Source organism: Python bivittatus, unplaced genomic scaffold, assembly GCF_059951505.1.
Source record: "Python bivittatus isolate LINGU-HERP-01145 unplaced genomic scaffold, Pbiv_v1 ctg000980_np1212, whole genome shotgun sequence".
Lineage (NCBI taxonomy): Eukaryota > Metazoa > Chordata > Lepidosauria > Squamata > Pythonidae > Python > Python bivittatus.
Window position 1 is genome coordinate 44,427,886 of NW_028277125.1, and position 19,553 is coordinate 44,447,438.

General features: G+C 38.1%; 1 protein-coding gene across 6 annotated transcripts in view; it reads left to right on the plus strand.

Annotated features, from left to right (window-relative positions):
* The window catches only part of LDB1 (LIM domain binding 1), a 72,746-nt gene that overhangs the window by 26,710 nt on the left and 26,483 nt on the right, over positions 1-19,553 (plus strand). For 5 of the 6 annotated variants that reach the window (XR_015794266.1, XM_088131623.1, XM_088131624.1 and 2 more), the window contains exons 2-3: positions 14,851-14,953; positions 16,726-16,770. Coding sequence is in view for 5 of the 6 variants with exons in the window: in XM_088131623.1 (XP_087987749.1) it covers positions 14,851-14,953; positions 16,726-16,770 (148 nt within the window). In the remaining variant the exon portion in view is untranslated. Of the gene's footprint in view, positions 1-185; positions 636-14,850; positions 14,954-16,725; positions 16,771-19,553 lie in introns of those variants that run through there. The other variant, XM_088131622.1, reaches the window with a different exon arrangement.

Consider the following 19,553-nt stretch of genomic DNA (forward strand, 5'->3'; position numbering starts at 1 on the left):
CTTCTCTCCTCTGGCCTTTCCGCTGCGTTGTCTCCCTTCCGCCTCGGGGATTTACCTCTTTCGGTCGGACTCTGTCTCTCCCTTTTGTTTTTCTCAGCCTCGGCGTAGCAGAGCCCTCCCTCTTTCCTGCGAGCAGAGCAGCCCCTGGAGCGGGGAAGAGAAGTGGGAGGAGGGAGGGAGGTCCTCCTCCTCGGATAGCTTCTGGGCCTCTTTCTGAAAGGCACAGGGAGGTGTGTGTGCGCGTGTACGCGGGAGCGAGCGAGCGAACGAGTGTGCAATAGCAGAGCCTCCTCCATACCCCAACAGAGGGCCTGAGACAGCAGCAGGAGCAGCCATTGTTCAGGGAAAACCTGGCAAACAAAGGACGGGCTTCCTCCTTTCTGCCGAAGCCTTCCTGTTTCCTCCAGCTGCCATTCGCATAGCTAGGCCTCTCGGCGGCCCCCTCGCTCCGCTCCTGCCTCGTCCAGTTGCAACCCGGCTTCTGTCTTTTATTATTTTCATTTTGAACTTTTCTCTCCCCATGGCTGGGTTGGAGTAAGGCGCCCGCGGGCAGAGATGTTCTGAGTTTCTGTCCTGCGTTCTCCCACCTTTTCCCTGCCCCACCACATCTGCAGCGCTCCGGCAGTTCTCCTCAGGTAAGCCTCTGGGTTTGGGTGGATGCGGGAGTCCCGGGGTGTTTGGAGTGACTGGCGGTGGTGGAGGTGGCAGCACTTTCCAATGGCTTCTCCCCAGCCATAGATCTCTTGCTGCTGTAGCAGTACGTCCCAGATCCATGTGAGGATTTATAAGTAGCTATGCAGGATAGAAAGGCAACAGGGTCTCCAGCAAATGCTGGAAGGTTTTGGATTAATGGGTTTGGATTGGATATAGATATATGTGTGTTTGTGTGCGTGAGCAATCGCTTGGTAAAGAACTTATTTCTCACCTTATGCATTTTAGATTCTTTTCACCCTCTTGAATTGATGGGTAGGAATGCAAGTTCTGCTCTCAGAAGATAGTTGCAAGTTGGATTGTGGAGGAGGTGAAAGAAATAGAGGAAGTGCAGAGGCTTTTGGGGTGTGTGTACTCTGTTTTGGAGGAATGGGAGGGGAAAACCAGGAACACATTTTTAAAGTTCCCATTGATGTGTGCATTTCATCAGTAGGCTGAATGAGATGGCTAGCCAACAGGCAACAAGGTGGGGCCTGAGCCTGCAACTTCCAGAGATCTTGCTGACTTCCAAACAGGAAAGGCAGGTTCCTGGCATCTTGAAAAGAAATCTACCTTAGAGGCGTGCAGCACTAGAAGTCACAAAGTGTAGTGAGGTGGCTCTGTTTATCTGGAGATAGCTCCATTTCATGCTGTCAATCCATTCTTGCAAACATTTCTACAAGTCTCAGACCCCTTCCTCTTCTTCTCGGTTTTTTTTTTCCTTTTAAATAAGAGTAACATCCCTGTGCTTGATTGAGGTTGCAAGTTTTTCCAGTTCCTAGGCTGTTTCACTCAGGTAGAAGAACAGGACTGGTTGGTGATAAAATGGAGTTTGTATCTTTAATAAGTGTGTGTTGGCATTGCTGCCAGATTATACAGAGGGGCCTTCTTAACCAAGCCTCATGCTTTGCTGAACTTGCTTCACCATTTCTAGATTTGAAACAAATGGCCCCACATTTTTGTGCTTATAATAGATGCAGCTCTTGGGAAAAATAATGAGGAGCATTGTCAGCAATTCTGCTGTTTAATATCCTTGAATCTGAGCATACTTTTTTAACACTGAAGAAATTACTTAATGGGTTGAAATGTGCATTGAGTGTTGTTGGAAGGCAGCTCCTTGTATCTTCATGTATTTATTTACAGAAACCTTGTCATATTAGAAACACACTTGGGGATTATTATATATTAACTAATTTTGAACACTAGGGGCTGCTGGTTACTCAGGCCATGGTATTGAGTATTGATCTAATTATTAGAATGAGATTACAATGATAATTTGTACGTAGGTTTAAATAAAAGTTATGTTAGCTGCATATTGAATTTGTAAGAGTATCAAAGTCCTAACGTAGATGGTCTTGGGGCTGACACAATATTACTAGACCTTATTGTAGTGCGTATGATGCTGGGGCTACACTTTGAAATAATATAGAACCTGCACATGCACATCTTGCCTGAAAGAAGCCCAGATGCCAAATACCAGTAGTCTACTTGGTGCGCGTAGGCAAAATTACAGAACTCAGTTTCCAGTCTAGCACTATTACATGTTCCTTGCAAATCCTCCGGCAGTTAGGGGAGAAGACAATTTAAACAAATAGGGTTTAAGGCATGGCAGAGTGGGATGAGATCTGTGCATGCCTTTAAGCTTGATGTTAAGGAAACAGCAAGAAGCTGGTAGAGGAATCTGCAAAATCCTTAGACCATTTGTACACAAGGTACATGCCCATTATGAAAAATTGGGGAATACACGTTTTCTAAAAAGATTTGGTGACTTGTTGCAGCTGGAAGCTAGCTAAGAGGTCCTTTTCTCAGATAGATTGTTAGACTGACTGTAGGATGACAGATGCAGTGTTGGGAAGCATTAATATCTCAGAGGCAGGCTATCAGTATTCATTCTAATGCAGAGTCAACATTGGGCCCAGCAGGGTGTTCTAATAGGTCAATAAAAGTCAGTTTGGAGTTTAGCAAAACCGGGTGTTCACTACTTCGTAATACTAGAACTTTGGGATCTTCCAGTGAAGCTGAATTGTGAGAAATTCTGGTCAGATGAAGGAAGTACTGCTTCAAACAGCACATGATTGAACTGGAGTTTGTTATTACAAGGTGTAAGATACAGCTCTTCCTAGACAGTTTGAAAAAGTGATTAGCCTACTTCATGGAGGGTAAGCTACCTACTCTAATATGATGGATATATATTTTATCTCCAGTACTATAGGGGCAGAAATGGGAAAATGCTGTTGGGGTAATGGACTCTCCAGAGCATTTTGTAGGCCTCTGTGAAGATAGAATGCTGGGCTAGACAGCCTTTGATCTGATCCAGTGTGACTTTTCTTTGTTTTTAGGTAGGGCAACAATGTTAATCCGTTTAGCTCCTTGACATGGAGAAGTCATTTTTAGTTGTTGTTCTACTTATTGGTGGTTAATTGTTTCAGCTTATTAGGGAAGTATATTTAGGAAAACCAAGAGAGACATATCTTATTGTGTGTCATTTCTTTCCTGGAAGCAGCAGTGGAAGAGCTGACAAAATCTTTGACTGATAAATCTAACCCTGTGGGTGGTTATGATGTTAAAGAGTCAGAATTGTAAAGAAGGAGGAAGAAAGAAGAAGAGTAATACATTTCAAGATAGGGGATATTTTTCATTTTTTGAAGGTAAGCATTACAAGTTAGGCTTATAATTTCTGTGCTTTATTGCAGATGATAGTTACAAGTTGCTTCAAGATCTCCCTACAGCAGAAACATATCCTTTATTTGACTGTTGGTTATGTAGTGGAGAGTACTTTAATTTTTCAACATCATTAAAGTGGTCCTCTGTATGTTTACCAGAAGTAAATCTTGTGGTATTCAGACTGACATAGGCTGCAACTTTAAGCATAGTTATAAGGGCTTACGTTTTTGAAGAGAAACTTAGGATGAAAGCTTTTTGACACTGCAACAGGTGGTAGGAATATTTAAAATTGGGTGTATTATTTAGAGGAAGGTTAGATTGTAGTTTGATTGGATCTTGATTCAGATGTGAATTCAGATGTGGTCTTGGTATGCCAGTATCTATCTGAATAAAGCTTAGTGAAAAGGAGGCAAAAACAAAAAACAAAATAATTTGTGATTAGGGTTGAGGCAGTAAATTTTCAGGAGAAGTATATCTTTTGCTCATGATTAATACAGATTCAGATTTGTTTGGTAGCTTTTGGAAACTGTTCTAATGGATATGTGGTTTTTCACTGTGTTTCTTTATTTAGATTTAGAGTTCCACAGCAGAGAGTCTTAGCCCAGACTCTTCAGGCCCTTGGCATTAAATTTAAAGTCCACCTCCTCTTTAAAACACAGTGTTAGTGCCAACCTGTGGGGCTGGTGGTTATACAACAGTCTGCTGATCAAACTGACAAATATCATTCAAAGAGCACACAGTGAAAGAATTATACAATATGAAGAGAAACCAGAGTTTCCAGTGATACAGAAGAAAATGCTTCATTAATTAAATCTCCTGTTTCCTTCTTTTCAGTGATACCTATAGCCAGATTACATAAGGTTTAATTCATTTGGAACATTGAATACTTTTGTAAAGAATAGAGAAATGGTGATGGCAGATAAATTACTGATTTGAATTTGGAAGGCAGATAGTAGCTGTGCAATGTCTAAATGGAACTGTTCCACTATTCTGTGGCTGAATATGTAACCTTGTGCATTTTACCATGCTGGAAGGAGAGAAGTCGTCTTCAGGTTTTACACCAGAAGGATAAAAACCACCAGCATCTTTGCTTTGGTGTTATTATCCAGACTTTTTCCAATTATGCCTAATTTTAAAATGATGAATAAAGACATACAGAACCAGAACTTAGAATCATTAGACTAGAGCACGTTGGGTTTCTCATAATCTTAACTCCTGGTTTCAATAAAAATTTACAACCTTAGGCTATAATTCTGTGCATCTTTAGATGGGTGATAGCTCAACTGAATTTAATGGCTTTACTGTGGTAGGATACATAACCCAGCAGAAAACTTTCCCCCATCACAATCTTGCCTTGTTGTACGATACAGTATTATAAGTATGGATGTAGCACCAAATCTAAACTAATACAAATCATTTTATGGGTTGTATCATAGCAGCTTTTGGGGGATTTTTTAAAAAATATACTACTTTGTCTCTTTTTTAGTGGCTCTTAAGTTTTGTAGACTCACAGTTCAGTATATGAACTTCAGATATATATTGATGATTATTCTTTGAATACCTAGACTCCATTTACAGATAGTAGGAGGTATAAATGTCCTAATGCTAGATACAGGGCTGGGATCCCAAAATTTAGTCGGTCAAACACATGGCAAGACAAGACTGTACCCAGTTACATCTTTGCAAACAGAGAATGCTGAAGATCTCTACGGCTGTTTAGTCATCATGGAAGTGTTGATTTGGAACCTTTTACATTTGAAATTACATTCTGGTTTCCATCTGTTTCTTTTAAAATTGCTTAAAATAAATATTACTGTACTCTAGAATTCTGAATTCAGAACTGTTACTTCATTAAACAAAAAAGGGTTTTTGATAAGAAATAAATAGAAAAATAATAGAATATAGGGATTTTCATTCCTTTATCACTCAAGGATTTATTGATTCCAAGGACTGGATCACTGAAACTTACTAATTTTCTACTTTCACATGCTTCTCACTTAATTCTGGTTATAGCTACTTCGCTAAAATAGCTGTTCCTTTACATGCATACTTAATGCCTTGATAGTAAGAAGGACTTTTTTTTTGAGACAGTGCCTTTCTAATTTGCAGTCCAAATAAGCTCTATGCATTCACAAATATTTGTTTGCCCTGCTCCTCAACTGTCCTCTAGGAGGTTGCTATTTTTTATGATACAAATGTTTGAATTGTCTCAATAGCCTGTAATAAAACAAAAACAGTAACATTATGTTTTTGTGGTTCTGTCCACTTCCATTTTAAGTTGAATTGTATAAAAGCATGATTGTGGGAAGTTAGTAGTTGTAAATAGGAAAATCAAAGAGAAATAAAATGGATTAAGGGACTTTAGTCAGTGATACAAATTTTAAAAATAAATAAACTGAACAGTATAATATTAAGTAATTTTGAGATTGGGCTCTCCTAAGCATTTGTTTCTAACATAATACAATTTAAAGTAATTGCCAAAGTAAGTACCTTGCTTTGGACTTATTATCACAGTTGCTTACTGTTAATGAAAACATACCTGCACTCTGTACATTGGTGCTGAAGCCTCATTGTAATGAAGATTAATCTTATTACAACATCCTTTAAAAGTCCACATTAGATGTTAACTAATGCTAACTTTTACCTTTTCAGGTATCTTTCATTATGTGGAAAGACACTGATTTAAGCTTGGTAAATTTTTCCTCTAATACCTCCATAATCTCTCTGGATCTTACTAGGTGTTCCAAGCCTTGTACCTCTGAATATGAAATGCCTGCCAGGATATAAAAGTCTTAATATTGGTTCAGATTAGGGACCTCAAAATACCTAGAAGCACCTACTGCAGACATTTCTTTATATGCTTGTAATATTCAAAGTATTAGCGGTAAAATCCTATTGCTTTGATCTTGGAACAGAATATAATAGGCAGCTTCCATGATACTTTGGCCCCAAGTCATTTAAGATTTTGAAAGTTATGACCAACCTTTTCTCTTTCTTCAGGGAACTATACATAACTAATGCCAATTCCAGAGCTATTTGTAATCACCATCACTGTTCCTCCTACAGTGTAGGAACCCAACTAAAACTCTGCCTTGTGTATTTGCTTATCTCACTTAAACTACTTTGCTTATAATTCTTATAATTCTTATTCTTAAATTGACTTTTCCTAAAATGCCACAAATTAGATTTAACCCATATGACTTTATATTTTGCCTCTTAACAAGGGCAGATCTGAATGCTGAGTGAAGAGCTACAAAGTGAACAGGTGAATAACTATAGTTCTGTTGATTATTTCCAACATATGGTTCAATCTCAACACAGAGTTCAGATTGTGCATAAGTTTTTAACCTGAATGTTTTAACTCAGGACAGCAATTTCCCCTTTTCTGTTTTATTCAGACATTGCAAAGATTTAGCTGGGTTCTTTGTGTACCACCTTAATAGCAGTTTCCTTTATTTCTTGGTGCAGTATCTGCTGAATGACAATGGTTCTATCTGTCCCAGGGCTGTGCTACTACAGGAAGGCCTTCAGGTCTAATGTCAAGTTTCCAGTTGTTAAGACTTTAACAATTCTTTTTTTATCTTCTAATCAATGTAGACACTGTCCCATCTTTCTGCCTTTCCCCAAGTGAATCACATCTAATATCACAACTCACTTCTCTCTAGCTAAAATGTTGTTTCACATTAACAACTGATAACATCTGGTCACATAACTGGCAACTGATAACCTAAGTTTGTTCTATATTATGTGTCTTTCTAGACTATCTGGCTGGGGTCCAGTTCTAGACTCTAGTCTAGACTTAGATCTTTTGAGAGGATCTCCATATATTCTGATCTTATAGGCACTACCGTGTCATGGTGTTAACCAAAGAAGATATATTTGCCTCATTATAATTGTTGCAAATTACTGACAATCACAAGATACTATTGATTAACTGCTATGCAGACCCAAGTTCATCCTTTGACCATAACTGATTGAATGAGTTTGTAGTGGCTGGGGTATTGAACTTGATTAGTGAAGAATGTGGGATTGAATTGCAGTTAAAATCAATTTAGCAATTCAGAAAAGGTGGATAACGCATGAAGGTCTCTGGATTGTACTGTTTCAGAATACCTCTCCATGTAAAAAATGAGTCAGACTTTCTTCCTGATGTTATAGCTTTCCATATGAATGAAATTTTAAGTGGGAAGCATTCAGACTTGCAATCACCATAAGATACAATAGTCTAATATTCGTTATAGTCCTGGGGCAGTTGCTCCTTTGTTACTTTTCTCTGAATTTTTTCTTCTATTGAAAGACGTTCTTTCAACTTACACATTTGTATCTGATCCACTAATATTGAGATGTTGGAGTTGACCATATTGCTTAATAAGCTGGATCTGTTCATATGTAATTCACCTCATTAAACATCTGGTGGAGAGTTGTTTTTCTAATAATTTCAGCATCACCCGAAGCAGTAATTTGGGGACAGTTGGGTAACAATGTATATACTCAGATCATAGAAACATTTAAAAGAGAGGAAAAAAGGAGTCTGTTACCAGATCCTCTCTTCTGTGCATTTGCTGTGACACTGGAGTTTTCTCTGCTTTTTCTGGCTTTGTGTGTTAGCATTACTGTTCTATTTTTTTCAGTATACGTGGAGTCATGTACAGAAGTACATGTTTTCTGGGTATCTTAACTGCCTTGATCTGTGATTCCAGCCATATTCCTGCAACTTTTAACAAGGCATTTTCCTCCATGGTTTGTTGCCTTTGGTGCTTGACTTTAGATAAGAGGTATGTAGGGGGGAGAACCTCACATAGCCCAGTGAGGTAGTCTGAATATGTGTACCAGCTGCTACCCGTCCAACACTTGCATAACAAAAGATTTCCATTCGAGTTGCAAATTGCACGTGTCCATCCACATAGTTAAAAATATTTTCAGTACCCCCCAGACACCCTGTTTCCATAGATTTTTTGTGCATTTCAAGTCCAGTCTCAGTTAAACAAAAACAAAAACTTTAAGTCAGTATGCAGCAGAGTAAAAAGGTAGAATGTGTTAATACTATCCAAGTTTTATGGTAAGGGATACTTAAAATGTTACCACATGTTAGTACAATTTTCGCACATTATTTATAGAGATAAAAGAAAAGATATATTCTTTCCCTGCTGTGCTACTTTTCTACTTAAAGGGAATGTCTTCTGCACAAGGAAACATACCTGATTTGATCTTCTGCTTGTAGTTCTGAAACAGTATCATCTATTTCACCACATCATTTTCTTTTCAGTCTGTTCCATAGGTAGCAAAGGCTAAAATGCAAATATGGGAAATGTAAGAGGAACTGGCGGCCCCTTTTTAAACACTGCTGGAAAAAAGAACAAAAGAAATGAAGATGTTGGGTGGTACTTTGGCAATGAATGAAGGAGTACACTTTGAATTATCTGATTCAGGAGTCAGATTTTTGTCCAGCAAACCAGCATTTTGTACCCATAATGGAATTAAGCAACATAAGACAACCAGGCAGACGATTTACTTTGCACAGTTTAGGTGGTGATGAAGTAAAGAGATTGGAGCTGCTGTGGGTAATGCAGTCTCATAAGCCTTTCCCAACCTCATACCTCCCAATGTGCAGATTTTTAGAATGTTCAGTAATGGCCAGGCAGACTGAAAGATTTGTGGAGCTGAAGTTCCCATATCTGTAAAGTACCACCAGGTTATAGTACTTAAAGGATTTGGCAAGCGGGAGGCCAAATGGGAAGGGGGAGACTAAACAACTTCAACTCGCATAAACAATGCTTGAGAGAAAAGGATGAGAAGCAAGTTCATTATGTTCCCATTTTGGTATGAGCTTATTTACATCGCCCTCCCCCAACTGATACGCAAACAAGAATGTAATTATTCTATGGGGTGCTTTTGCTTTTCCAAATTTTGTAATGCAGTTCTCTGCAGAAATAATATACAGTGAATAGTATACATTATATAAATAATATACAGTATAGAAAGGTACACATAAAGAATACTTTATTCATAAACATAGGTGAAAATGTGGACCTGCAAAATATTTGACTTTAAAAACTAGATGGGATAGACTTTTGGCAGATAAAATATAAATGCTACATGAAACAGAACTATTGCCTGTGAGATCATAGTTGAGATCATAGAATTTTCAGCCTGTGCCTTTTAGAGACCCCTTACATATATGCTCAGAGATCTTCTGGTGCGGAAGTAGTCTTATTCTAGTGCAAGTAGTAAGTATTTTGATTCCAAGTAAGTACTAAAGGATGGTGAATCTACCCAGCTTTCTGTTCTCTAAAAAATATAAAGTATTGCAGAGTATAGCAAGAGGCAGACTTCTTCCATGACAAAGATGGATTTTTTTTTAAACTAGAATCCCAAGATGTACTGAGTAAGGTTCAGAAGGTAGGCATTTAAAATTCAAGTATTCTGAACACATGAATTACTTTTGAGTATCAAACAGCAGAATATACAATCCTTCCATATATAAATTCTCTTTTGGAAACTACTTTTTTTTTTCATTTCAGCAGTACAAGTTGGGATAGGAGAAATAAAAATGTTTTTATCATTAAACAATTGAGAATCATAAATATTTGTCAGTTTACTGCATAACACCTAGAAATCTACCACTAGATCCAGTTATATTTTTTAAAGTTTACACACATGTACACACAAAATATATATGTATACATATATACTGCCCAATCCTGCATGGTCAAACTAAATATTGAGCACAGGTTTTGTCTTGGAGTAGGAGCAAGGGAGACAGTGGGTTTCCAAAGGAAAGTATTCTGAACATTGAATGCAGTTTGTTGTTTTGTTATAAGCTGTGCTAATGTAAAGGCTTTTAGCTAGTCCTTTGATCCTTGGATTTTTTACACAGTTGCATAGAGATACTGTCCCACTGGCTGGCTCTATAAAGTATTAGTATTATGAGGGTAAATATTCTCCAAAAATGGTCACAAGGAATTTGGAGGTTTTTGTTTCCATTTTAGATTATTTATTTGTTTTTTTGCCTGCCTCAAAGCCTCTAGGTGGGCTATAGTCCAAATACTAACATACACAAGTTAAATTACATAAAATAAACAATAAGCAGTCCCCCCAATTAAATCACAGATGAAATCATAGAACAAGCAATCTAAAACCAATAAAATAGATGTAACAACCATAAATCAAAGGACCTCTTAAAAGTCAATAATTTCCTGAAGTCTAATAAGGTAGGAACTGATCTGATAGTATCTTGTCATGATAGCCAAGCCTAGCAAACTAGTTTCCTAAAATAAGCCCATTTCAAGCCATCATTAATAGAATTAGCTTATTCCAACAAATCATAGTTCAAGTTTCATATATCTTTTAGATGCAGTGAATCTAAAAAGTAGAAGTTTCAGATCTTCTCCTTATGGCTGATCCAGTGTAGTGGGAAATTACATGAGTTTATGGCTCATTGTGTTAATCTTCATAAACTAAAACACAGTATTAGCTTTATGAATGAACACAGCTATCTTACTTCCTCTGTCTTGCTGCATATTAAGGAAGAACTCAAATATTTTGGAATGCCAGGTCTAGATGCTTTGAGTTGTCCAGAATAGTTAGGCTGACTATCCTTTTTGGTCAACCTGGACTTGCAGCCAGCCTGGCAAGCTCCATTACTCACCCAGCAGCAGATGGTGCCTGTCAAGGGATGCTGGGAGGGGAGGAGCAGGGTGGTTGCCTCGGTGATTTCTCTATCTCCACAGCAACGGAAAGGTCACCCAGAAGGTCCCTCATGCTCTCCCTTTCTGTACGAAGCTCTGAGATCTGTTTAAACATGAATTAGGGGTATGACTGTAATTAAGGCTCTGCTGAAGTGAGGCAGAATACAATGGGCAGTGGGGTTTATAGTACGAGTTTTCAAGCTAAATGGAATTTATTTTGGGGATTTCACCCTGGAACCTCTGGGCTGCAGCAGATATCTGTTTTAAATGTTGTAAATTGGAGTCATGCTGCATGCAAGTAAAACAAAACCTGCAATTCAGACTTTTTTATCCTCACACTGAGAATAACTTATTATTCATATCTCTGTGTCAAAATATGTGCAAAACAAAAATATATTCTTTACTTGTCCTGGATTTTGTATGTTTCTGAATCTGTGTGGTTCAAAGCTAAAGGTCTGTCCTATACATAGCAGCCTCCAGTTATTCACAAGAACTTCCCTATGCATGTTGAATAGGTTTGTGTAAAATTGGGTTAATGTGAATTACAGTTTTGCTCAGTTTTTCCAGTCTCAATTTTGTTTCAACCCATAATCCATATCACTTTATTCTTTTTTTTAAAAAAATACACAACCATTGTATTCATGTTTATGTACATTTCTCATAATACATTTAGTATGCTGTACTTATATATGAATTGTGTACAAATGATTTTTCACAAAGTTTGTCTGCATTTTTTCTCAAAATTAATCATTCTTTATACACATTTTATTCTGTCACATATTTTTGGGGGGAAAAAAGGATTTTAGCATAAGTGTATTTTTGTTTGGATTAATTTGCACTGAAATGCAATCCAAATTTCTTTCCCATCCATAGATGTGTGAGGATGGTCAGAATATGGTTTCCAGAGCAACTATCTGCTAAAGTAAAGAAGTTTATATCTCAGGAATGAGTAGTGTGGGCCACTCTTCAGCTGTTCTCTTGAGATAATTGCTGGGAAGGTGACAAAAAATTATTGGTGCAGGAATATGCAATTATAGCATCATTGATTGATTGATTGATTGATTGATTATGTGTCATCAAGTCAGTGTCAACTTTTAGCAACCACATGGATTAAGATCTGTTCCCAACCTGGTTCTTCAGGTCTTCCAATGGTGTATCCATCGCAGCTATAATCAGGTTCATCCACCTTGCTGTTGGTCATCCTCCTCTTCTTTTTCCTTCCACCTTTCTAGCATTATAGACTTAACAAAAGAGCTGGGTATTCACACAATGTCCAGGATACAGTAATTTGAGCCTGGTCATGCATGCTTCTTCTAATCCAACTTTCACTTTCATGAAGTATCACAAAGAAAACCATTGCCTGCACAATTCTGATGTTTTTAGGTATAGACACACCATGGCATCTGAATATCTTTTCTAAGTCCTTCATTGCTACTCTACTGAGTGCTAGTCTGCAGTGTTATTTCTTGACTGATGGCCTAAAAGGCAGAAACTATCCACTTCAGTATCTTCATTCTCAGTTCAAAGGTGATTGGTGTACCAGTTGTCATTAGTTTGGTCGTCTTTATATTTAATCTTAGTCCCATTTTTTCATTGTGCTCCTTGACTTTCATATAAAATTATATGTTGTGTAAAATTTCACATCTTGGTGGTTTTCAGTTGTTTCTTAGGCATTTTACTGTCACGTTTTATTGTGGTGATGTTTCTGCAATTGTCAGCTAAGCAGTCCCAACTTTAATTGAATAATCAGTACCAACAGCTGTACCTGGATGGAGAAGGTGAGGTGCTGCAACATGTGTGATATAGACATGATGGCACCTGCCATGGATAGAACTGGTCTTTCTTGCTTACCAAGAGCTACTAATGCTTTGGCATGTTGCTGCTTCTAGAGAAGCAGAGGCAAGCTCTGGCTTTGTTCTGCTGATTTAAATGAGGAAAAAGGGAGTGAGTGGAAAATCCATAACATCCATAAAAAATGGAATGGGGAGGAGGGGAGAGAAACTGGGATCTGTGTCAGTGGAATCCATTGATTATAGAGGAGATTGATGAGCAGCACATAGAGCCCTCTAGTGACATTTGTTAGCTGGCTAAGAGAAGATCTCTAGAATCACACTGCTGTTTTAAAGGACAATTCACAGGTTGTATTTGTTATGTTTAAATGGCATCTACCTCAGTCCCCATGTCCTATGTTGAAACTGATATGGTTTGGGAAAAGCTGTATCAGTTTCAACACTGCTTATTGAAGTATGGACAAAAAACAAACAAACCAAAAACGTCTCTTCTTTGGACACAGTGGTTGTAGGCAATAGGGATGAATGAATGAGTCTTGGTGAAAGAGTCAAATCTGTGCTATCGGTTACTGTTTCCTACTTTTAGGGAGTTTTGTGAACATAAAGTGTTATTCTAAATATCATCCCATGAGGTCTGTAGTTATAAATTCTATTCTGTCATGCTTATCCCGAGGACAGGATCAATAGCAGCCTTTTTGAACTGAAGCTTTATGTAACTTGTTCCATATAAGTTTGCATTGGCAAGAATTCTCAAATCCAGGCTAAGCCACCTACAGTACATACTTCTTTGCACTAAAAGAGCATTCAGATAAATCATCTTTAGGATTCATGGAGTCACTAAAGGAGAACCAATAGGCCACCCAACAGTAGTATTAATCTGCCTTTCATTGAGAGAAGAGATTGTTCTGTAGTGATCTTGAGGTTTATCTCTGTTACATCTGATACCACAAAATGCTTTGACTATACCAAACCATGTGCCCACAAACAACTTCAAAAAAAAGGTTAGAATATCAAAATGGACTCTGTACTGAGGATTTCCATCATCATTGCGCTTAAGCTGCAATTGTCAGCAAGCAGAATCACATGTCTTGTAATCTTAGCCGTGCAGAATGAAACACCATCTATAAGCTCAAAACAATCTAAGTAGTTAGAGTGCAGTAATCTTATGTACAAATTGGATTATACATAGGAGAGAGTTTTCTGACATTGAGTTCTAAAAGCTGCATTTTTTATATCCCACTAAGATCATCAAAACAGTCAAAGCAAACTTTCTTGAATATGTATCAGTGTGATACCTGAAATACACAAACCTGCACTTCTGAGAGGCTCATTTTCTCAGATAATATGGATTGTGTCTTAAATCCTTTTGTCACCGTTTACTTCTAGTTCTTCTGTTTATTTTTTTGAGGAAACGAATGTTTCTTAATGATCTTCCAGAAGATATTCTTCTGGTAATTGTGGATGTAGAAACTCTGTACACCAACATCATAGAGAAACTGATGCATATTGCCAGAAATATTATCCTACATTATGCTTGGTTGCTTAGTTTTGTCAGTTGGTCTAATGGGTTTGGAGTTGAAGTCCAACATATCTGTGATGTATTACTACTTTTGGTTTGTATCTTCTAACAAAAATAAAAAATCCTTTATCTACAGTAGGTTGGGCTCAGCAGAAAAAAATAATAGAATGCTGCTTATTAATTGTAGATCTCAGTTAAAATTCCTCCAAGGATTATCAAGGTTGTAGAAGACAATGCCTCTCTTAAATATTAGATTTTTTTCTATTACTGATCCCCTTACACCTAGCAGTTTGAAATCACAGCAGTGGGCTATCTTAGTGATTTAACCATTTCTGTTTGGAACTTGAGAAGACATGAAACAGACCTGGTGTACTAACAGGGTGGATCTTGGAGCATCTGTAGCATCATAATGATATTACACAAAAGTTATTCTTTCTGTAGTCACTATCTTTCCAAGTAGCATTCATTAATCTGTGGCCTTCTTTTCTTCTTCCCTCAGGCTGTTCCTCTAAGTCATTCAAGCTGTACTCTCCAAAGGAGCCCCCAAACGGCAACGCCTTCCCTCCCTTTCACCCAGGCACTATGCTGGATCGAGATGTGGGGTAAGTGAAAAGCTCCTTTAGTGCAAAATTGGGATGGTCTTGAACAAAACAAACCAAATCTTAAACCTGCTTCCTCTATTCATCTGTGATGCATAACCTTTGTAGCCAATGAAGGGTCTATAAATTCCAGATCAGAAGAGATGAAAGAAATGGGTTCTGACATATGACAAAGACAATTCATGGGCTGTATGCACCTTTTAGCCAACCCATGTGTGGTCTGCAAACTCTCTGCCCGTCTGACTAATCACTGTCCACCTAATTAGTGCTGGAAACTGCTGGGAAACATTCCAACATTGATTAGCTTGGAAGTGAGGTGGGCATTAGGGCTATTGAGATCAGGAAATAAAATGGTTAAAGATACTGTTTTCTTCCCATATTGAATCAAAGCCAAAAACAAAACATTTTCCTTCTGTATTCAGACTTAATTTGTATTTTTTTTTCATTGCCAAATGTTTGATTTGTTTTTGAATTTAAAACTGGAGAAACACCTGGAAAAAAATTTACCTTAGCCAAAGGCCAGCGCTATTAATCATGCAGAGACACAGCAGGTAGATATTTCTGAGAGTAGCTATTTTGTGCTGATACAAACTTGTGATTATTTATATTCTCCTGGCATGCCAGTGTTCTTCTGCACACAGTTTAAGAATCAGTAGCCTGGAGCAACATGTTTCAAGCAGTAGGAAGTTCCAGGTCAGTTAAACTCTGTGATTGTTGGAAAATGAGTTCATTTATTCAGTGATCCACTGACCTATAATGATATATTGCTCTTGAATGATGAGGAAGATAGATGTGAGTCTTAAAATAGAGCTAACTTTCTTGTAGGAATTTTGGACAGAATTTTGGACATCTCTGCAGTTCTTATAGCAGAGTTACCAGCCTGGATATGATCTAGGTCATGAGAACTGCTTGCCTGTACAACAAAAACGAGAAGGAAGAATAAAGGATCAAAATAGATCAGGCTCTTGACAGACAAAAAGTGCTGTCAAGCTCCCTGACAGAACAGGGGGATCTCCATGGAATAGGAATGGTCAGTTTCATGAGACTTGGATAACCAGTTTCTCCTGGGCTGGTCTACTGGGAAAGGGATGCAGTTCCCCTCTGTGGTGATTTCATTACATTCACACCCAGTGTTATAAATGAAAATACTTATTCCAGTCTGAATAAGTTAACTTGTACATTTTTAAACAAAACAGGAACTGTGTGATTTGATTGCTTCTCTTTCTTCACTGATTTTTAGTTTGTTTGTTTTTTAAGATGCCTCTAGCTCCTTGTCAAAATACAAGCAAAAGCACAAAGAAAGTATTCTCCCCCACTAAGATACAACACTGTTAAATCACTTCAAACATTCTAAGACAAACTTTTTTGAATTATAATTTGGCTGTTCATCAATGATTCTCCATTCATGTGAACTTTGTTGTGGGCTTTACTAGTAATGCAAGCTGATCTCTAATTGATGATGTCGTTTAAACAGCAGTCACCCACCTAGGAATTACACAGCCTGATGTAGACATGTTAGAGTACAGTGTGAATTATCCACAGCACTCAGTGTGTATAAATTATGGTGATCTAATAATACTCCAGATAACCTTCAAGTTACTGGGTTTGAGGAGTTTAAGCTAAGAAATAAAATTTGGAGTGAGAGGTGGACATTGGTAAAGCATGTTCTCCTGCCTTTTTCCAAAGTTATTTGTCTGGGTTACTCTTTGATTTGTAATGAGATGATCTGGTGGGGCTTTGATTAATCAATCTTGTATGGGCTTGTTTCTTTACAGACCAACTCCTATGTATCCACCAACATACCTGGAGCCAGGGATTGGGTAAGATGTCATATAAAGTCTGCGTGTACCCTTGTTCAACTTTATGCCTTCCAGATGTGTTGGTCCTGCTGGATGGAGGAGATAAAAATGGAAAAGGCTTATTTACACTAACCAGAGTGTAGATAAATCATAATATTTCAAGTATGATGAAAGTGATTTCTTGATCTTTATATTCAGGATAGAAAAATTCTGTATTACTAAATCAGAGCCATTAAATTAATATAGTCAGATAAATTAGGGAAGGGGAGGGAGTCCGCTAAGAGCTCTATAGAGTTTTCTAGGCTTTTAAAAATTATCCAGAAGCCCTGAATAACCTGTGTCAAAGGTACTAATCCATAGGGATGTGCAAAACATTCTGTGCATTAATATTTCCATGCATAAAACAGTTAGTTTCAGGTTGTCTGTGCCAACACAGAAACCCATGTGTTTTTTCTTCTATGTACTGAACAAAACAGGGTTCTTTTGTTTTGGGTAGAAAGTGGGACAGAAAAAAAGCCTGGGTTATACTGTGTTAGAAGCCTGCTACTTACAGCTGAGACTATCCCAGTAAGGTACAGGAAAACAGGCCAGTTCATCAGCAATGGCTGAGGGGTGGGAGGGAAGGTCTTGGGAATATAGGGGGCAGGGTGGCCTCTGGGCTATGCTGTAATTGAAAGAAGACTGAGTGGTGGCAGAGAGGGAGAATGTGATGCACACCAGCTTTGCTCTACTTACCCCATCCAGATTTGTTTTTTTTTCAAAATCTGAAAAAACAAAACATCCAGATTTGGTTCCAATAAACAGTGAGTGATCCAGTATGATTTGACAGAATCTTTGAAATGCTGATAATGTTGATAAGCAGTCACCAAGTATACATTGCTGAAAATCAGATATTTATTTATTCTATTTATATGGCCCCAACAACCCTGCGCAGCTAATAACAATAAAAAAACAGGAAGAAAAACCACAACAAGAATACAGATAAATAGACAATAAGCTGAGATAAAAACAACAAAACCATCAGTACAAATACAATACAAATATTTCAATAAAATTAATTTTACTCTATTGGAATGTCCAACAGACACTCCACCTCAGAAGCACAGCTGTATTTTTAGGGCTTTGCAACAGACCAACAGGATTGGGGGCAATCTGATCTCCAGGGGGATAATTTATGACAGGGCAGGCATTGCAAGAGAATAGGCTTTCTTTCTGGGCCCTGCCAGGTGGCACTCTTTAATGGATGGGATCTGTAACATGCCTCTCACGCCAGATCTGATGGGATGGGTAGACATGATCAGAGAGAGGCAATCCTGCAAATAACCTAGCCCCATGACATGATGGGCTTTATAAGTAACCACCAGCACCTTGAATTGAATCTGGAAGCATATTGCCATCTAGTGTAGCTCACAGAGCAGAGGTATAACATGTGCAGATCTAGACGTGCCCATGCACAGATTGAGAAGTACGCTGCTGCTTTTTGTACCAACTGCAGCTTCCAGATGCTCTTCAAGGAGAATCTCTTATAAAGTGCATTGCAATAGTCCATTTGGGATGTGTCTGAGACATGGGTGACTATGAACAGAGCCTCCCAGTCCAGGAAAAGGCACATTTGGTTTAAAACATGAAGCTCTGCAAAGGCTCTCCTGTTCATAGCCTTTACCTGGTCCTTGAACAGGAGCTGCAAGTTGAGGAGAACCCTGAAATTGTGCATCAGTTCTGTTTGGGACATTGCAACTCCATCTAGAACAAGGGATGAAGAATCCCCAGAACCAGGGAGCCCTAGAACCCAAAGCCACTCAGCCCTACTAGGGCTGAATTGAAGCCTGCCTGAAACCCAGCTGGAAAGGGTCCAGATAATCCGCTTCATCCAGAGTTCTTTGGAGTTGCTGTGCAAGCCACCTTCCCTAAAAAAAGCCATCCCCTCTTTCAAAGAATTGACTCAGCAGAACCCAACCACCTGTCACCTCCCAGGAAGCTTTAGCCAGCTGAGAGAGACATGGGTCTAATATACAAGTGGCCGAGCTACCAGTCCTGAAAACTCTGTCTACTTCATTGGGAATAACAGACAAACTGTGTGGTGAGCTGCCCAGAGTTGCATTTCATAAAATGGGCAACCATCGAAGCCTTTAAATAAATAAATAAACAAGCCAACAACCAACCACATTAACTGGAGTCCCAATATTTGTTAGAATGTCAGTGGGGTCAAATAATAACCCTCAAGTTAAGCTCAAAGAGCAACTCAGTTCTGAAGTTCTTCATTAGAGGAGTGACCAAAGCTAGGATAAATGCCAAAGTGTGGAAAATTAAATTCACCTTTAGAGAATTCAGTAGATAACTGCAATTTATAAAATGAATATGTTCAAGATATTGAACAAAGGTTTGTCACAAGGACATCCTGCAAAATGAATATTGCAGAATGTCCTCATGACAAACCTTTGTTCAATTTCTTGTAAAATTATTTAAAATAATATGAAGCAATTTGGAAAGGTCTTTCAAAGTGAAAAGGATGAAGCAAGAAATCTGGTCCTATGATAAATATGGAAGAACTAGAACTATACAATTTAGAAATGTTGATTAATAGATTTTGAATCTGTATATACTTTCCCACTGGAATGCTAATTAGATAGTGAATATTACATGGCTTAATATATCTCACTCTGAAAGCCAATAACTTGTTAAGCCTCTCTTTTTTCCCCCAATATTATTGCCTGATGCAATGTAATAAACATTCTCTTTTGAACCCATAAAACTTGTTAAGTTTATATTTAGCAGAGACAAAAGAGCTGCATGGATCAGGAGAT